Below are 20,009 nucleotides of genomic sequence, written 5' to 3' on the forward strand. Positions count from 1 at the left end.
GTTGCTGGGATGAATGACTGAATAGATACACAAGAGCAGTCTCTCGCAGCCCTTTTTAGATGAGTGATGGCCCCTGCAAGACTACACCGAGGGACCAGCATCTTTTCCCCATTTAAGTGACTCGACCCCCTACGCCTCCCCCCTGGTCCGCACTACCACCTCATTCAACTCCAAATCTAGGTAGGATTTCCTTTCACCATTTAGGAAGTGCATTGTCCTGCCTCTGGGAGTGATGTGACAGGGCCCTGTGATTGCTCAGGAAAGAAGGGGAGCATTGTATCAGGTGAGCTCTTGTTTTGTTGTACGCATTTCAGGATGGGGATGAGCTTTGGCTCCAGACAGGTGAAGGGTTAGTGCACCGAATAGCAGTCTGCGTGTTTGAAATAGAAAGTCTTCACAGAACATAACTTTTTTTAGGTTTGAAACATAACCTCCATACCCATTAGTATCGATTCAAATCCAGACGGTACGATTGAAAACCCTATGAAGGCAAAGACTGACCCCTAGTGGTTTGTAGTCGTGCATAAATTAAAAAACAACAAGACAGTTTAAAGTCTCTAAAACTTGTAAATCTTCTTTATTATCAGAAACATTGATAAAGACAAACAAAGTACACAAGAAAATGATCGGACACCAACAATAGAGAACAAATAAAATTACAGTATTTACAAATGAGCTCAACCCTTGTGGACTTTGGCGATAAGTTCATCACAAAGTTTAGTGAGCTCTTCAGCCTCCTTAACCTGTAAAAAAAAAAAATAAATAAATTGAAAACTGTCATGTCTGATCTTTAACACACCTACACTCCAATCCAATTAAAATCTCCACTCACCTTCTGATCCAGGCTCTTCTCCAGTGACTGCACCTTCAGCTGCTCCCGTCGGAGCTGAGCCTGAAGTGCAGATGACTCGGCCTTGTTCTTGGACCGCACCTCAGCAATCTCTTGATTTGCACTAGAGAAGAACAAATATTATCAGTGAGACACCAAGTCTTGCAATTTACGCTTTTAACGCGGGTAAATCAGATTTCTTACAAAGTGATTTTCTCCTCAGCATGGGCTTTAAGGGTGTGGTAGCGCTGCTCCTCCTTTTTGATCCTTGTCAAATAGTCCCGAGCACACGCTTTCAGAGTCTCCTCATTCTGGGAAAAATTATACAGAAAACAATTTACTAATCAAACTATTACAACTTTAGAAATATGCCATGCATGTGAGGTTTGTAAACGGGAGAAATGTCTGTTTTCTCACCTTTTTGTAGCCAGCAACAACATCCTTGTATTTCTCCAGTCTCTTGAAAAGGTCGGAGAAAGACCTCTCCATAGTGTTCAGGTCACTGGACACTTGCTCCTTCTCCAGCAGCGCCTCGTTGAGCTTTGTCTGAGCCAGCTCCCTCTCACTCTCTTGATTAGCTGAATAAAAAAAAAAAAGAATTTGAGAGCTCTTGTTAATTCATTACATTGAATATCGTGAAGACTAATGTATGCATCATTTATATTAACATACCCGTCATTTTAGCAATCATGAGCTCAAATTCTGCAATAATTTTCCTGTGTGGAGAAAAAAAAAAGTTACCAATTGTTGAGATATTGTATTGAAATGACAAAACAAAATTTAACGAAGCCCATCTTACCTCATTTCTTGACCATCCTCAAGTGAATTTTTATACTTTGCACTCCATTGCTCCTCTTTTTCCTTTCCCTATTAGAGAAAATACACACTTAAAAGTTATTCATTAATAACAAAAGCCTTTCGTGACTTCGCAGCATTTTCTTTTATTTGAAGTTGTGTAATCTTTCGTTTGTGTTTTACAAAGTCAAATTTGTACATAACAATCATTAAACTATTTCAGAGTTGATTGATCTCCAATTTGGTTTAAGAATGAAGTGGTAATGAATTATGATGATCACAATTATTATTTAACTGAATACTTTGCAAATGCAGCCTGCATTTAAAAAAAAATATTGATCACAGTAAAATTTGGAAGACGACTCTTATAAAACAATTGAGCTAAACCACAATAATTGACATTAGTCTGGCCTGTTTTCAAATAGACGCAAACAAAGTGACTTAAAATGGAAAACCTCTTCCACTGCAGTTATTTGTCAAATCATAAAACATTGAGCAAGACATACTTCTGCCTGGACCCTGGCGATGGCTGCATCCATGTCTTTCTGACTGTACTTCAGCACTTCAATAATGGCATCCTCTGCGTTTGCTTGCTGGGGGAAAGGAGAGACGAGGTGCGCAAGGATTGGAGGAGCCTAGATGACAGTTCCAGTGTAAATAGATAAAAGTTAGAAGAGGCATGTTGATTAACTTCGACTTGCTTTTAATAAATAGTTACCAGGCATTTCCAGGGTGACTTACTGGTGCTGTCGCATCAAACAGTTTGAAATGATCCTTTTGTGCTTCATTTTCAGTCTTTTCTGTCATCTGTGGAGTTTCCAGCCTGAGTTGGAGAGAACAAAAAACGAAAGTTGTGAAGTGGTCAAAGTGGTCACATTTCAGACTTCAGGATGTTCGACCGGAACAAATTCAGCTCTAACATTTAGTGACGGCAGCAATCAGTGAGTGGAAACAAGCATTTCTTACCGTGAAACAAAGGCAGCGGGGCGAGGTGCGTGGGTGAGAGCAACCGGGCCTGCAGACTTTTTGGGGCTCTCTCTCAGGAGAGGGTCAAATTTAAGGTACAAGGATTGTTTCCTCAAAGCAGATTCCTTGAACTGTTGGCAAAAACAAATGTTACATTTCTATCTGCTTAAGTCATGCACTGGCAATCCAAAAACAGTCATTTAACATACATGATGTAAGTACTTACAGTGCTCGACCCAAACTGTTCAAGGTAATCCATTTGCCCATCAAAGTCATTGGACATGACTAGAGACAAAGATCACAGATTAACATTAACACATGTGTTCCAAAAAAACCCTTTAATGTTGCTTGATACATAATACAAAACAAAGCATTTCCTCAAGAGAAAATTATTTTGACTTCTGTGTAGTCACACCAAACTGGGTTTAAAACCACTTCAATTCAGAGATCCTTGTGGAAACCAGTAGCATGGAGTCATGTCCAAAGTTTACTTACACAGAGTTCCAGGAACAAACATCTCATTGAATTCTGACACGTTGGTTTGTGACTGTCTGAGTTGGGACTGCTGACAAAATTCAGAACGCTCAGAAAGACCCTCCACGGGTTGTTCAGCTTTAAGCTGGAATCCCTCATCTTGGTCAAGAGCAGCTTTGCAGTCAGCGTCCTGTCAGTGCAGAAAAACAATTTGTTACGTAAAGACACACAAAACCACAGGAAAGTTTAATGGTTCAATATTGTATGAAACTGCATTACTTCTCTCAGCGCTCCACGGTTGGGTTGGGCTGCAGCTGGGACATTTTCTGCAGCGCTGCAGAGGGAAAAAACACACAAAACTTCCAGTGAAATTAAGAATTGCTGGCAAGTGAAGTGTTCATTGCAAATAAATGCTTGAGACACTCAGATTAAAAAAGGTAAACATACCACACCGATGATACAGCTTCCTTCTCCACAGGCTTGTCCACTTGCTCTGGAATGGAAGTTTCCATGAGCACAGGACCGGATTCCTTGCTACACTCTGGAGAATTGTTAACGCTTGCAGTCGAGCCAAAGGGATTGCAGTTTGGGTCATCAAGCTTGTCAAAGTCAAATGAATAAGCCCCTTTGGAAACAGGAACATCAGCAACATCATTGGAATCGGGCATCACTGAAGTTTCTTCTGTTGGTTTGACGTCAAACGTAGACTTCCTCACTCTAGGTTTCACACCAGCTGGTCTTTTGCCAAATTTCATGGGTGGGGGTTTCCTTTTGACCTCATTGCCGTCATCAAAATTAAACTCCATTTTGATTGGTTCTTCCTTGATTGGTGCATTAGTTGGCAAGGTGGTGGATTCAGCAGGTGAAGTCGTGGCAGCTACTGGGGCCACGGCAGCTACGGGTTTCTTCTCTGGCTGAACAGGCATCTCAGGTATGACAACACAGGTGGGTTTATTTTCCTTTTCCTGTGTCTCCTCAACAGGTGGGCTAATGTCTGGCACTTTTCTGGCCAGGACGGGCGAATTTGGAATTTTAGAGCCCCCGGTTTGGAAAGGGTTGACTGCATCAAAGTTGTCAAAATCCATGGTGTAAGCGCCTCTCGCTAGCAGTGGAGCATCTTCCACATAACTGCCTGACATGTTGTCTTGAGAAACAGTTGGAGACATTTTAGCAGGTTGTTTTACATCAAGTGTGCCACTGCATGAATCTCGTTCTTTGTCTGCTGGGGCCGTCACAACACTGCTTTCACCGGAGATGACATCTATGGAAAAGTCTCCCAGTTCCAGTGCCCCTTGAGCCACCTCAGGTTTGTTAACCACATCTGCAGGTGTATTTTCCTTTTCCTGTGTCTCCTTAACAGGTGGGCTGATGTCTGGCACCTTTCTGCCCAGGACAGGTGAATTTGGAATTTTAGAGCCCCCGGTTTGGAAAGGATTGACTGCATCAAAGTTGTCAAAATCCAAGGTGTAAGCGCCTTTCACTGGCAGTGGAGCATCTTCTACAAAACTATCTGACATGTTGTTTTGATCGACAGTTGGAGACATTTTAGCAGGTTGTTTTTCAACAGGTGAGGCACTGCATGAATCTCGTACCTCTTCTGCTGGGACCTTCACCATGCTGCTTTCACTAGAGATGACGTTTATGGAGATGTCAACCAGTTCCAGCGCCCCTTGAGTCGCCTCAGGTTTAACAACATCTGTGGGTTTACTTTCCTTTGTCTCCTCAACAGGTGGGCTGACCTCTGGCACTTTTCTCCCAAGGACAGGGGAATTCTGAATATTAGAGACGCCAGTTTGGAAAGGGTTGACTGCATCAAGGTTGTCAAAATCCAAGGTGTAAGCGCCTTTCACTGGCAGTGGGGCATCTTCTACCAAACTAGCTGACATGTTGTCTTGATTGACAGTTGGAGACATTTTAACAGGGTGTTCTTCATCAGGTGTGGCGCTGCATGAATCTTGTACCTCTTTTACTGGGACTGTCACCTCTGTGACCACACTGCTTTCACCAGAGATGTCATCGGTGGAGACGTGGACCAGTTCCAGCACTCCTTGGGCCGCCTCAGGTTTAACAACGTCTGTGGGTTTATTTTCCTTTGTCTCCTCAACTGATGAACTGATGTCTGGCATCTTTCTTACAAGGACAGGGGAATTCTCAATGTTAGAGACACCGGTTTGGAAAGGGTTGACTGCATCAAGGTTGTCAAAATCCAAGGTGTAAGCCCCTTTCGCTGGCAGCGGGGCATCTTTCATAAAACTGTCTGACATTTTGTCTTGATCCACATTTGGAGACACTCTTCCAGGTTGTTTTTCATCAGGTGTGGCAGTGCATGAATCTTGTTCCTCAACAGTGGAGAACTTCGCCACTGTGACCACACTGCTGTCACTGGAGCTGATGTCTGTGGAGATGTCAACCAGTGAGTTTTCAACAGACGGGGTGAATGGAAGAGTCTCATCGAGTAGTGCACTTTCTATTTTGGTGGGCTCCTCCAAGATATTCTGTGGTTGTGTATGTTGAGACTCTGTAGGAGGGTTTTCAACAGCAGGCCTCTCAGGAGAGAGGACCATCTTAACAGAACCCAGAAATGGATTGATAGAGTCAAGGTTGTCAAAATCAAACTGGTAGCCTCCTCTACTTTGGATCGGCATGTCATCATCAGGGTAAGACGACACTCCTGTAGAAAGTCAAGAAGATGATCACCAATTTTGCACAGTCATGGAAAATGATTTATCATAACTAATGTTGGATGATTTACCTTGTTTAGGATCAGGCTGCTCAGTGGCATCTTTCTGTAAAATACTATGAAAACACAAACCGGGTTACTTAAATGGATCAGTCATTTATTTTGAGCCATGTTGCAGTATAAGAAATGTTACATACTTTATTTTATCCATATTTAAGCACTCCATCGCTTTTGTACACTCTTCCACATTTGCCATCTTGATAGACTTGGTGGGAGATACAATTCTTTTAGTCACAGGGTCTCTTCTTGGAGTCTGAAAAGCCACCTACACACAAGTAATTTGATCAGTGTTGTAAATATTAACTGTAATACAGGTAAAAATAATATGAAAGTAATATCTAGCATTTACACCATAGTCATAGTGAAGTTGGTATACTTCAAATGTGGGCTTGAAACAAGTCTAACTGTCCTTTTTGTGGTTTTGTGCACCAACACGTGTTCAGTTTATATTTAATTACATTAATTACAGACAGTTTAAAAATGTGTAGAGCTTTGCAACCAATTTATTGAGGGTCAAACATTATTCAGTCAGAGAATTGAATATTTTCAAAAAGGTGTGTGTTAGCAGAATCAACAAAACTAATAAATTGGTAGATGTCAATTTCCTGGTCTACCTCTTTAAGTTAACGAAGTCTAATCACTGTACAAAATCAAATGAACACACACAAGTGTATATCATTTTCAGCCTGGTGTCATTATGGTGCATTTAAAGAGTCAAGATGAGAAGGGAACAACAACAACAACAACTCAAAAGCAAAGCTGGTTCTGTACCTTTGCCCCTTTTGGCAGCGTCTTGCTGGGAAGGTTCTCAGTCTGACGCAGGATAGAAGGCCTCCCAGTTGGCTGATCCAGGGCAAAAATGTCTTTAATTGAGCTGTTGTGCTTTCCTCCAGGGCAGACCCCACGATTCTCATCAACGAAACTCATCCTGTAAAAGTAGAGAGACAAACTAAGTTACAAGGCTGGAACGATTAGACAAACTGAGGGAGGCGTCACCCCGAAAGCTGCAACCAGTTCATAAGACACTTCTGGTCGTGAGGTTTACTGATGTGTGTAAAAAGGATCTGCACAGAGAAAGATGGCACAAAGTTAACCGCAGAATCAAGGCAAATGAGACTTGCCAATTCATTTCTGTTGGTGGATCATGCTTGGCACATGCAAATAAACTCCTTCCTAAAAAAGGTTGAAAAGAAAAAGAAATCCTTGAAGGTTGAATAAAGACGTTGAAGCTATACGTGCAATTATACCGTGTGCTAGGCCAATCAGTGAGCCAATATTTCTGAATTATGGTTTGGAAATAACATGCTGGCCACTATGTGGCATTAAAATAGAGTACAGCAAAGCCAAAATATTTGAGACAGACACTATGCTGCCATTTCATACTTTATCCACCAGAGTGCACTAACGGGTTTTTTTCTTGAACTGTAAAAAGTTCAGGTCAAAGCATAAACCCAACATTATCTGCCAATACAACATCACCTAATTTATCATTCACAATGTAACTGATGCATCAACTTTCTAATTTTGTGCAGGCTTAGGAGCCAAGAAGTGTGAACTTTGGTTAAAGTAGTTTGATATGAAAACAGACAAACGACAAAGATGACTTGGGCCAACTGATCTGTTAGCTTTTATGAGACAGCAGATCATTTGACATGTGGCAGCAAGCGAAGCAAAGGTGTAGCTAGTTACATTAACACTGGCTCGGTTCCCTTTCATGTGTGGAAGGGCGCTGGAAGAGACCATGCTTTATTCTATGGAGCCATTGGTAATGTTGTTAATGACCTATGCGGTTCGTCCTATGACATGACAAAATCGTCTACTGTGAAAAAGGTCTGTTAAAATATTATTGGGGAAATGTCCTCAAGCCATTGTGACACTAATGAGTTCCAGGCGACTCTCAATGTTAGTTTGCTTCAGTTAATGGATTTAAATTATTTGAATGTGGTGAATTTGAGTAGCAAGTAGGAAACTAACAGCTTTGACAAACTTTTAAAACATAGCTCCTGCACAAATTACACTTTGACTAGCGTTATATGGTGATGTTATAACGTTGACGTTTGCATACAAGTAGAGTACGGCGCGTTTTGATTCGCTTAAGGCCCGTTACAGTTTGAATCCCGAGATAACCCTGCACACGTCAGTGACTCACGTGTCTAAATTATGTCTCACTTAGAAGCCCACAGTTTTTTTCAACTCGTATTCAACGTGTATTGTGAGACTTTGCTCAGTGGAATTAACGATGGGTATCATCCAGAACATTAGCTGGAGGTTTGTCGTAAAGGCCACCATCGTTTCCAGAGACGAACATAACAGTTCACGTTAACGTAAAGCGAAGTGAAATAAAGACGTGTGAACAAACAGAGTAAGGCAAAAGCTACTGTTAATAGTCTATATTTACAACTTACCTCACAAAAAAATAAAATCAGAAGCAGTCTGTCGATAACACCGTCTTTTGCCAACTTCAGGGTAACCGCGGCTGACTTGTGTGCTTTTCAACAGCTTTCGCCTTGTCTGGGCAAAAACCGTTTGGATTTTAAAAGTCTGAAACCAATAAAATTGCAAGAAACATTCAAAGGTAACGCGCTTCCGGGTTCAGCAGCCAATTGCGTTCAACAGCGTATATGAGCCAATCAACGGCTAATGTCAAAGATAATAGATGTGGCAAGAGAGTTATTACGCTGAAACAAAAAAATCAACTACAAAGACGAAATGCAACGATGCAAAACGGGATAATACAGGACGCAAAACACCAAACATCAAACTTTTATGGGCAGTTGTAAAAATCTAAAAAAACATACATTTTCGCCATCTTGCATGGTTTAAGAGACACTTTGTGTTTAAAGATAATATAATATTACTGTATATTTTAATGTAGACAGGACAATAAGGTTTAAATACTTAAGTACAGGAACAAAGTATGTCCACTTCGTTACTATACACCACAACCCATAAATATTATTGTTCCAATGCGTATTAACACATTTGGGTTTTTACGTAGTTTGTATGTATCCACTTGGAGGGACTGACTGTTTGAAACCTGCCATAGAAGAAGACACCAGAGCGTTTAGACCAATGAGGTACTCAACAGCATGACTGACTTTATGGCTTATATGTCCTGCTTCAAGTTCCTTACTCTTCAACATAATAATCTGGGACCTTAATTTTGATCTGGGACGTTATTTCTAATGACGTACATCATAATCACAATCATACATTTCAATGTCCAATAGGTGTCAGTACACACATTTCAAGATGGTTTGTAGCCTACCTCACGTAGACGAAGAAGAGGAAGAGGAGGCGGAGGATGAGGAAGAAGACGTCCTGCCCGCCAATTTCGAAGGATGTAAACAGCGTCAGTCGTCCCTTTTAAAATTGATTTTACAACGTAACATTGAACATTTTCTTGTTAACAATGAACTCCAGCGGGAAAGGTAACGTAAGCTCACCAAGCAGTTGCTCTGCCACTACACTGATAAGCGGACATCTTTTGGTAACCATAGAAAGTTTAACGTAAATGTCGTTAGCTCAAGTTATTTAACGACACGATATCGATGTTTAGCATTCTGAACACACAGTTATAAGTTAACGTGCTAACCTAAATCACATCAATGATACTAACATCAGTGTATATAACATTAAGTTACTATTTAGGAAGTCATACTTTATTTTTAAGAAATGTTTATAATCATGTGATTTTGTTTCCAGGATCTGGCGATTCATCTCTACTTGGTTCAAGGTAATGTGACCTATTGGGTGCCTGATTTGTTGCATGTGAACAAAAAACAAGCACCGTTGTTGCGCTACGTTTCTTGCGTCAACATTAAAGATGCAAATATAAAGTCATTTGAATAAAAAACGAAACTACATTTCCCATTGGTCTTATCTATCTGGTTGTACCCCACATGTACAGTAAACTGAGGTTAGTTCTTCTCTTAGGCTGACTTTGAGTTTGACTCTTAGACTAAAAAAAAAACTGACTGAGGAGCACAATTACATTAGCTAGAGTACACTTTTTTTGCCCTCCAAACTTAATAGGCAGCTGTTGTAAGTGTCATAGTTTTCTTCATGACGTTTAGTTTTCAACAATATCAGCTTAACGTTCATGTCTTACACAGTTGTTTTTTTCCCTCCGGTCCTACAGCTATGATGGTGATTCCATCAAAGTTTTTGTGCGAGTACGACCTCTGACCCAGTGCTCCGGGCTGACCACAGATGGAGATCAAAAGCTGTGTCTCACAGTCACCTCACCCAACACCATCCGTCTGCTATCAAAACCAGAACCACGAACCTTCACTTACGATCATGTTGCTGACATGAACACATCTCAGGTTGTAAACATATAGTTAAAGTATATTATTATTATTATTGCATTGTACCATGCAGCTGGCATCACTTAAACTACCATGACAGACTAATAATAACCTGATTGATCAGTGTGGGATATGTAAACTCATAAAGTTGGTCCTGGTCGGTGTCTGTGTGTAATTTTATATATTTTTCAACAGGATTCTGTTTTCGACAGTGTGGCCAAGAATATTGTTGAGTCTTGCGTCAATGGATACAATGGTACTATATTTGCCTAGTAAGTGGTCTTTATGTTGTTTATGAACAGTATGAAATTACAAGTATTTTAGCATTGTGCTTCATATGCAGCCATTCAATTCCTTATCGGATTCCCCTCTCGCTTTTGCAGCGGACAAACAGGCTCAGGGAAAACGTTCACCATGCTTGGTGAGAATTCAATATTATTATTTACATCGTGCAGTAAATTCTTTAACATCAAGATAATTGTTGTGACACTTTTGTCTCTTCCCCTCAAGGACCATCTGACTGTGATAACTTCACAGATGAACTAAGGGGGGTGATACCTCGAAGTTTTGAATACCTGTTTTTTCTCATCAACAGAGAAGTGGAAAGAGTAAGCTGTGACATTTCATCACCATAAAGTCATAAACAAATATTTCATGTTTGTTTTCTAACTAAGTTGATCCTTTGTTCTTTTTTTCCTAAAAGTCTGGCCACTCCAAGAGTTTCCTTTGTAAATGTTCATTTATTGAGATATACAATGAACAAATCTATGACCTTCTGGACACTGCCTCAGCCAGCCTTTTCCTCAGAGAGAACATCAAAAAAGGTCTTTTTGTTGAAGGAGCTGTGGAGAAGTTTGTCAACTCAGCCCCTGAAGCCTACCAGGTATATATTCCTTACTTGTTGTGATTCAGAAGATTATTGTACTGTAAAAGGAGATGGTAACACTCCTGTCCGACTATAAGAGTGGATAAAATCCACATATCATGAAAACATATTTTTGTGAAATTTCAATTGTGTTTTTAATTATTTGTCAAAGTATTACACCAAGTTGAGATCAGATTAAATTGGTAACTAATTTAATGCAGGTGCTATTTAAAGAAATGTACCGTATAAGTGTACGTCATTTGTGTTAACAACTACTTAGGTGCTCTCTATGGGCTGGCGTAATCGACGAGTGGCTTCCACCTCCATGAATCGAGAGTCTTCCAGATCTCACGCAGTGTTCACTATGACTTTGGAGTCCAAAGAGGCTCTCAATGAAGTGGTGAACATCCGGATGTCTCAGTTGAACCTGGTAGACCTGGCAGGATCTGAGAGGCAGAAAGACACACACACAGAAGGCTCTAGACTTAAGGTGAAACTTCGTCCATTCATTAAGTCTCATACTGTTTTACTACATTGATGTTTGCTGTTGCTAACAGCTGTTGTCTTCATTGCTTCTCTTTCAGGAGGCCAGTAGTATCAATCGCTCCCTCATGTGTCTCGGTCAGGTCATAATGGCACTGGTCGATGTATCCAATGGGAAGAACCGCCACATCTGCTACAGAGATTCTAAACTCACCTTCTTGTTAAGGGTGAGTGATTCTAAATACTACTTGAGCGTGGCTTTGGTGGAGAATTCATTTTATTGCTGTGTGTCATTGTGGAGTCAACCTCTCTGGAATTATGTTATTGTGTGTTTAGTGGCATAATTTAAATGTAATGACTACATAAAATACATCTTTTCAAGCTTCTATTGTGTCGGAACAAGATTGTTTTTTACATATTTGTGGATGTGAATTAATTCAAATGAAAACAAGTAAGTATGGATCTTGTGCACTTTCAAGTATTGAATTTGGCTTGACATTCATTTATATTCTTTTTTGCTTTGGTAGAATATAATACAACATTTTAAAGATGTGATTGATTGCACTTTATAATTTGAGTAGATTTGATGCACTAACAATTATTATTGTTATTTCAGGACTCTCTTGGAGGAAATGCAAAGACTTACATCATAGCCAATGTACATCCTGGTTCAAAGTGTTTTGGAGAAACGCTGTCCACCTTGCAGTTTGCTCAGAGAGCAAAGTTGATCAAGAATAAGGTATCTGTCATGAATATAACTATGATTCATATTATTGAATAATTATTTGTTTTAAAACAGAGTAGACGTAACCAAGTTCTGCTGATTTCAAAGGGCACTTTTTCATCCATGTGCTATTCTTTCGCTTTGCCAGGCCGTTATCAATGAAGACACACAGGGAAATGTGAGGCAGTTACAAGCTGAGGTGAAGAAGCTGAAGGAGCAGCTGGCACAGGCAGTGGACTGTGGAAGAGATGTCGCGCCCGGAGGACCTGAACTTCCCAAAGGTAACATATGTTAACCTCAACCAGACTATTCCAAATATGATGCGATTTAACTACACTGTTGCAGCTCAGACTGGCTCATCAAACGAGAATGAGACATGGTGTGTAAATGTTTTAGATTCAAATTAAAAAAGTGTAATTCAGCTTTTTTCCTCCGATCCATCCATAGAATTTCAACATGATGTCTCATATAAAGCAAAGTTTTTGGCTTCTGTTCGTCTGTGGAGGAAGCGAGAAGAGGAGAAGAGGGTATGAACTTTTTTCTTTTATTCTTTAGTCATTTATTTGGGTTAATGATGCTGCTGTAAATAAATACTGTTGCTGCAGGAAACTTACAATAATGATTTACTACACTCAGATGCTGCTCGAGAAAGTGTCTCAGCTTGAGGAGGCCTGGACGCAGAAAGACAAGTTCATCCACTCAAGCAGAATGATTCTCAGGTTTCGAGAGGACCACATCTCTCGCCTTGAGACAAAATTGAAGACGGGACCCGGGTCGCTGTCTGACAATGAGTCTCAGGCTCTGATCGACCAGCTGAAAAAAGAGATAAAGATCTTGAGAGACCAGGTACAAAAATCCATTTGAACACTACCCAACCCACTTCTGATGCCATGTGTCATTCAGAATTATAAATACAGCATTGATTGTTGGGAGAAATTGGTACGTTAGAGAATATAAGTAAATAATAAAAATAAATATTCAGAAATATAAAAAGGGGGTAGGAGCTGCTGGCTGATGATTTAAGTCCAGATGTCGTCTGTTGACTCAGAGTTCTGACACTGAGGGAGAAGTTGAAAAGTTTGATGGCCACAGCCAGTAACACGTTCCTGTGGCGCCTCTTGGTGGAATTAATCTTGCACTCAATGGCTTTCTGGTTTTAACCGGCACGTCTTAAAGTGGGGTGTGAGACATTGTATAATATGACATGTACATTGGACAGTAACCTTTTTTACTGGCACCGTCGTGTGGATACTTAGCTGATGTAAAGAGCTATAGTTCAGTTGTCCAAAACATTTTTTTACTTTACTTATTATTTTCCTCTCAAATTCCTCCTGGGCACAAGCGAGCTACATTAGATCCACTGATTTGGGACACAAATTCCCCAAATCAGTGTATCTGTTTAACACTGCCCTTTTTTAGGTTGAACACCACCCAAAGATGACGCGATATGCAGCGGAGAACTTCAGCCTCAGACAGGAGAACCGTCAGCTTCGTAGTCTTGAATCTGTGGTAAAAGCTGAAGAAGTCTCAGTCCATGTTGCTGCTGACTTGGAAGAGGCCTTCCAGAGGGCTTTGGAAACCGAAGGACCCAAAGAGAGTAAGATAATTATCAGCTTCAGTCCGGAAAATATCAAGTAAGTGTGATATGTGTATACATTTTAGTAAACTCATGGTTCTCCACAGCTCCAGCAGCCTCTTCCGCCCCTGTGCCTGTCGATACTGTCTCGGCAGCTACAATTGAGAGGCTGAAGGCTCGCCTGCTTCAAAAACATTCTGACCTCACGGGTGCCCTTCAGGCCTTTGAGGAGTACAAAGAAATAACCAAGTAAGGAGGGTATTTAATGAAGAATTCACTTTTACGTTTATCACATTTTTCAGACCAGTCTAGCAGATGTTTAAGAACAAATACAATGCAAAATAATGTATCTGTAACTAGTAGAGTTCCTCTTTTCATTGACAAATCTCTTTATTTATAACTGTTGTCTGTGAAGTGAAATGATGCCAAAAGAAAAAAAAACTTCTTACATTTAGGCTGGTAAATTTCAAAAAACAGTATCTTACCGTGTTTGATATTTTGATTGTGACAATCCTCCACTACTTTTAACTTCAGAAAGAAGCTGTTTTCATCATATTCTTTCAATTGCAAGAGGGGTTATTTTGGAAAATTCATTAAATATGCAGTTTTTAATACAATGCCTTTGTAAGTCTTAAGTTTTATTTGGCTTAATGGGGTTTCTGGATGGTGCTTTGTGTTCTAGAAAACAGATGTCACAGCTGGAGTCTGAGAAAAGATATCTTGACAAGTCCAACGGGCATTTGGAAAACCTTTTGGAAGCCACGACCGCTTACAAAAATAAGGAGGTCTCTGCGATGAACAGACTTCACGTTGAAACTATAAAGGTGAGTGGATGTTAAAATGTAATATTCAGATAACATTAAGGCAAACCTTTCTTTAGCACCTTTGCCGAGGAGGTTATGTTTTCAGTTTGTTTGCCTATTTGTCAGCAGGATTACAGAAAACTAATTTTCATGAAATGATGGATAGATGGATAGATAAGCAAGCATAGCCTTGGTGGAGGTCTGCACTCTCTGAGTGCCACTCTAGTTCCATATATTTTGATTGTCTTGAAGATTATCTAACAAGCATTGTGCAATTTCATTATCTTGTATCCTTCTAATGTTTGTTGTGAGAACAGATTCTCACCACGCCCACCAGAGCATACAACTTGCGGGCCCGTCTTGTGCCGCTCTCTAGCCCGGACCACCTGAATGGGACAGACAATAATGCAGAGAACATTTGGACCGAGCAGCCTCCTTCAGACATGACTGAGATGGCCTTGACTGCAGAACTCCGTCAAGTGCAGGTACAACGGTGTGAATTATCCTGCAAATGTCTGTACAAAACACACCAGTTGTCAAAGTCTCATACTTTCTCTAAATCCTCCCCAGGAACAAGCTAGCCGTTCCCAGGCACTGTTTAATGAGGAGGAGTTAAAGAACAGCAAGCTATTGCAGCAAATTACAAAACTTGAGGCACAGATCGCTGTGCTATCACAAGAGTCTGACCGCAAGGACGAGGTAGAATTTGCTCATGTTCCTCCTGTACAGTTTTGTCTTGTCATAATGTAATATTATGTTTAACAAATTGTATTTGATGTGTCGACATTCTGAAAAACCACAAAGCTCTTGATTTAACTATTTGTCAAATTGTTCTTTACGTTTGATGCAGCTACTTTCTTCTGAGCGAGCTAACCAAAACCGAGATCACGTCAACCTGCAGGAAACTGTCCATGAGCTGCAACAGAGCCTCCAGTCTGAACAGCAAGCTGCAGAGGGTGAGGATCTAACTGTTCTCCTGTGTTGTAGAAATCTCTTTCCTTTTCTTTTTTTTTGCTCCAGATGATTATTTGAGATGGAGGTAAGGGGCCAACTATCTTTTCCCTCCTTTCAGTGCTGAGGAGTGAGATCCGTGATCTACGCTTGGTGCTGCAGTCGTCTGATACTGAGCTGGCCGCTGTGAAGAACGAGCTAAGAGATGGCCAGAGCGAGAAGCAGAGAGAGATGAGCCACTTCTCCAACAGTCTGATCAGCAAACAGCTCCAACTTGACAAAGTCCAGTAAGCACGAGTTCAATACCTCTGAACTGTGACTCTTCATGATCAGATGTGTGATTTATGTGCCCACAAGTACCATGTCTTCATTCCAGGCTGGAGTGGGAGCAGCTTCTGGAGCAGCATCGGACACTGCAAGATTCATCTGACCAGCTCCAAGCTGAGGCAAAGTTTGACGCTGATCAGGCAAGACAGCAGCTGCAGGACAGGCAGCAAGAGATTGATGAACTGAAGGCACAGCTCACGGTTAGTGAACTTATAACCCCACCTTTTTTTGTTTTTCATCCTGAAACTTAGACTGTGATTTATGAACTGTTTGTAATTTCAATCTTTGCTGTTGTAGGAGTTGAATAATTGTCTGCAGACTGAGCAAGAGCACACAAGCACCCTGATCTCCCAGTTAAGAGAAAACAAAGAGAGTACATCAAAGTAAGTTTGTCCAAGGCTTTCTTCATTTCATTTTCCAACACTCACAATATGTATTATTAATACGATTGACCTTGGTGTGTGCCTTCAGAGAACTTATAGATACAGTGGAGCAGAATATGCAGCTTAGAAAACAAGTCTCAGACCTGACAGTACAACGTCAACAACAGGTCAGTTCTGAGAACAGCATGCATGTTTGAAGAGTGTTATTAATATTATTATTATTATTATTATTATTATTATTATTATTATTATTATTATTATTAACCTGGTTGTCTGATTTCTGTTGTGTAGACATCCCAAAATAGCGATCTTGAGCAAGATTTTAACTCTGCAAACAAAACGATAAAAGACTTGGAACAGAAGATTGAACAGGACAAAGTAAGCCTGAGTGAATGATTCACACTTGTTCCTTATTCCTCCAAATGTAATTGCATCGTAACGCTACCCTCCTGAAACACACCTGTGTATTTCGACAGGACGTTGTTTTAGATCTCATCAACCAAACCAGAGACCTCCGCAGTGAGCTGAGCCAGAGGGACCAGAGCATTACCCACCTGTCTGGAGACATCAAAGACATAACAGTACGTTACTCCTCCACCTACTTCACCCTTTCATTCGTCTCAAATAACGTCATTGTTTCCTGTAGTGCCTGTTCCTTTACTTGACCACCTTATAATGTAGATATGTTTAATGTTTGAATTAGTTAAGACATGTTTATAATAATAATGTCATTGCTCTTCCAGACCAAGTTCAATGCTGCTTGCCTTGAGAGGGAAGATATCCGTGAGCAAAAGTCTAAGATGCAGGCAGAAATCTGTGATCTAAATGAAACTTTAAACAGACGGGTATTATCCAACAAAATTGAAGTAAGTTTGATCATGTTCAACACTGCTGTTCATACATTTTGGTAAAGTGTTGTAAAATAAAGTATGTGTGTCTGTACTCAGGTGGAGGTGTTGCAAGAGGAGGTTGTTTATGCTACTGAGGAGGTTGAGAGACTCACAAAGATTTTAGATGAGCAGAACATCCTCCTCCAAGCATCTCAAGCGCAAACCACCCAGAAGGACATCATGATCCAGAATCTAGAGCAGAAGGTGACATGTTTTTATAATCTCAACACAGAGAAAACGAATAGCCACTCAGGTGAAACAAACACAAGAAAACATTTCATTAAAATGACTAACAAAACTATCCTTTTCTATCCGGTGCAACAACAGCAAGAAGCTGTTGAAGGAACGATCAGAAATGTTCTGTTCAAACCTCTGGTTGATGTAACATGCACACCTAAATCTTTACCTCGGGTAAGACTTTGTGGTTTATTTGCTCTTTAATTCTGCATTTACAAATAAACAATGTGGCCTGTTTTTATTTATTTATTAAGATTTTCAGTAAGAAATGCCCAAATATGTATTTTTTTCCTGTCTCTGAAGACACCCTGCACTCCAGGAAGTTTCAACAGGGACTTGACTCAGGTGCTAGAAAGCCAGGAGATTGAGTTAGAGAATCGCCGCTCCTCCATGATGACCATGGAGATTCTTTTAAAGGAGCTGAACGCTGAGAGGGCTGCCAAGAATGACGAGATCCAAAGGCTGAAGGTATATCTTTGCAAAAGTTGAATTAATCTGTAGCTATTTATATTTGAAATGTTCATTCATCGTGGTTGTAGCAGACTCTTCTAGTTTACTATATTTTTCGACAAAAAAATAACTGCATTAAAACATTTTGTTAAGATTAAATGCCTTTCTAAATGACTGCAGTGACGTATGTTTTAATGGCCTTAATTAAGGTCTTAATGAACTTTAACGTACATAAATATTGACTATGTGATTTCACTGTTTTCAGATGCAGCTGACCGAGAAAGAGTTGGTCCGAATTGAGATCCAAGCTTTACTTGACCAGTTTTACAAGAAGCCGAGCCAGCTGCCACAGAATGGAAATAATAACGGGTTGAGTTTATTCATCATTTAGCAATGCACTGCCCTAAGAGACTTCTCACGTCATCCGTTGTGAATGGATTGAATCAGATTAATAATGTTGATGTTCATTGTAACTTTCAGTGAAGAGTTGAATGGAGCCATCAATCAAACCATACTTAAAGAGCTACAGGAGGAGAGAGCAGAGAAGGTTTGTGTTTGTTTATCTACTGGTTTTATTTTTTTCTTTATTTAATAATCCGTTCATAATTTGTTCACTTCTTATTTAATTAACAGAGTAAAATAATGCAGAAGCTCTCTGATACTCATAAACGGTAAGAACCGGTGGTTTTAAGTAAATTAATCAGCATTTTGGTTGATTGTATGTTATTCTGATCTTTAATTCATGCCTCACAAGTTTTTTTGTGTGCTGTGTGTTAGAATGCAAGAGCAGGATTCGATGTTGGCCCGGTCTCAAACCTGCGTTCAGGAGCTGACCACTGAGCTGAGGAACCGCTGCCTCGAGTTAAGAGACCTGAGCCTGAGGATACAAGAGGAGGAGAAACTGCTCCAGGTCTGAATTGGGAGTGGATGCGTATCTTTCACAAAAGAAAGATTTTTGGAATAATGTATCTTTCAAGTGTGAAAAAATGGACACCTTGCAACATAGTCCACAGCTGAAATTTGGTTTACGTATTCACAGTAACCAGTGGATCTGCTCATGAGTTCCTGCTTGTACAAGATGGTCTGATTGCGTTGAAGATGAAACGATGTAATAAGCATGACACTAGATAGTCTGCCATCTCTGATGAGCAGATAATGTGGACAGTTGCAGATCACATCATACAACTATTTTGATGAGGACATTTCAGGTAAAGTTGGCTGACTGTATAGTCAGTCAATGTTTTAATTCAAGACGATTGACGTTCCAATTTAAAATGATTAGGCTTAAGGTAAACAAGGTCTAATAACTGCCAAACTTGACACTGATAATAACTGTTTAGGGTTGCAACTTTCATTGATGAAATGTTTAGTGTATATAAGAAAATAGGGAAAACTCCATGTCATATTTGATTCAGAACATTATCAAGATTGGTCCTATTTCTTTTTTACAGGAGAACGAGGTTCTCCGTAAGCAGAATGTTCAGCTGTCGGAGGAGAATGGAAAACTTGTGGGGCATAAGAACCACAAACAGAAGATTGAATATCTGGTGAAGCTGAAAAAGGACAACACCAAATTTCAAGAGGTAACTAACATTTCTTATACGATCAAAGGATTTTCTCTTTGACCATGTAAAAACCATCAACACATTATGTTAAGCACTTATTTTTTATTTTTTTTATTTTTATACTTTTTAAAGGAAATTGAGAGGCTGAGAACAGAGATTATCCTGATGCGTGACAACGGTGGATATCCGCCACTGGAGATGACATGAATCCAGGATTCTTAAAAGTTTGAATCCCTTTCCCAGTGAAATGTATTAAAAAGAACAACAAAAAGAAATGTCAATGATGTTTTTTGCTATTGACAATGTCAACTCTTTTATGACTCTTTTTTTTGGGGGGGGGGAATTTATGATTGTACTTTTTCCATTCAGAAATTATTTTTCTCATGATGTTTTCATATTATTACCTGGATCCATACTGTACCTTGACATTGATCTGCTATTGCAGCAGCATAAACTAAACTGTATGAACAACATTGTTGCGTTTTTCCCCATCACACTGGGGTGTATATTCAATGTTTTAAAAATGAAATTAAAATAACCTTTCCTCTTATTTGGTGTATTGTTTCCTGAACAATTGAAGTAATGGGAGTGTAGAAATGCTACATCCTTGTGGGAGCTATGACGGAAAGTACATTTAGTCA

The 20,009-nt window shown here is 40.0% G+C and overlaps 2 protein-coding genes across 6 annotated transcripts; one reads left to right on the forward strand and one right to left on the reverse strand.

The window, feature by feature from the left end:
• Nucleotides 1-547: 547 nt before the first annotated feature.
• On the reverse strand, nt 548-9,288 carry tacc3 (transforming, acidic coiled-coil containing protein 3). 5 transcript variants are annotated; one of them, XM_068579740.1, is made up of 18 exons: nt 9,073-9,288; nt 8,210-8,315; nt 6,576-6,732; nt 5,942-6,069; nt 5,817-5,860; nt 3,512-5,735; nt 3,344-3,398; nt 3,086-3,254; nt 2,817-2,875; nt 2,591-2,721; nt 2,366-2,447; nt 2,131-2,259; nt 1,629-1,696; nt 1,502-1,545; nt 1,247-1,407; nt 1,034-1,140; nt 833-953; nt 548-743 (listed from the first exon to the last, which is right to left on the reverse strand). In XM_068579740.1, the coding sequence occupies exons 3-18, from the start codon at nt 6,729-6,731 to the stop codon at nt 678-680; spliced, it is 3,744 nt and encodes a 1,247-aa protein (XP_068435841.1). In that variant the 5' UTR covers nt 6,732; nt 8,210-8,315; nt 9,073-9,288; the 3' UTR covers nt 548-677. The 5 variants fall into 5 exon arrangements, with proteins under 5 accessions (XP_068435841.1, XP_068435843.1, XP_068435839.1 ...); XM_068579742.1 differs by having other exon boundaries at nt 2,131-2,217; nt 8,210-8,345; XM_068579738.1 differs by having other exon boundaries at nt 8,210-8,345.
• On the forward strand, nt 9,065-19,902 carry kif15 (kinesin family member 15). Its single transcript, XM_068579735.1, has 35 exons — nt 9,065-9,235; nt 9,510-9,540; nt 9,946-10,132; nt 10,310-10,386; nt 10,498-10,535; nt 10,625-10,722; nt 10,818-10,997; nt 11,260-11,469; nt 11,564-11,689; nt 12,079-12,201; nt 12,335-12,467; nt 12,634-12,713; nt 12,823-13,032; nt 13,606-13,783; nt 13,870-14,011; nt 14,445-14,586; nt 14,883-15,050; nt 15,136-15,264; nt 15,416-15,521; nt 15,638-15,803; nt 15,893-16,043; nt 16,141-16,226; nt 16,315-16,393; nt 16,518-16,604; nt 16,703-16,807; nt 16,970-17,092; nt 17,174-17,320; nt 17,444-17,527; nt 17,657-17,821; nt 18,069-18,172; nt 18,284-18,350; nt 18,437-18,474; nt 18,581-18,713; nt 19,255-19,386; nt 19,501-19,902. Exons 1-35 carry the CDS (start codon nt 9,217-9,219, stop codon nt 19,573-19,575), a joined length of 4,119 nt encoding a protein of 1,372 aa, XP_068435836.1. The 5' UTR covers nt 9,065-9,216; the 3' UTR covers nt 19,576-19,902.
• Nucleotides 19,903-20,009: the final 107 nt, after the last annotated feature.

This window comes from Clinocottus analis, unplaced genomic scaffold (assembly GCF_023055335.1).
Source record: "Clinocottus analis isolate CAN_PGR_092001 unplaced genomic scaffold, fCliAna1.0.p SCAF_17, whole genome shotgun sequence".
Classification (NCBI taxonomy): domain Eukaryota; kingdom Metazoa; phylum Chordata; class Actinopteri; order Perciformes; family Cottidae; genus Clinocottus; species Clinocottus analis.

Excerpts from the sequence above, each read along its gene's own strand:
- tacc3 (XM_068579741.1), bottom strand. The coding sequence starts at position 6,731 with ATGAGTTTCGTTGATGAGAATCGTGGGGTCTGCCCTGGAGGAAAGCAC. Across the intron at positions 3,399-3,511 it reads GAAGCTGTATCATCGGTGTG|CGCTGCAGAAAATGTCCCAG; the intron begins GTATGTTTACCT and ends TTCCCTCTGCAG. Across the intron at positions 2,260-2,365 it reads TGTTTGATGCGACAGCACCA|GCTCCTCCAATCCTTGCGCA; the intron begins GTAAGTCACCCT and ends ACTGTCATCTAG.
- kif15 (XM_068579735.1), top strand. Across the intron at positions 16,044-16,140 it reads AACTGAAGGCACAGCTCACG|GAGTTGAATAATTGTCTGCA; the intron begins GTTAGTGAACTT and ends TTGCTGTTGTAG. Across the intron at positions 17,822-18,068 it reads ACGAGATCCAAAGGCTGAAG|ATGCAGCTGACCGAGAAAGA; the intron begins GTATATCTTTGC and ends CACTGTTTTCAG.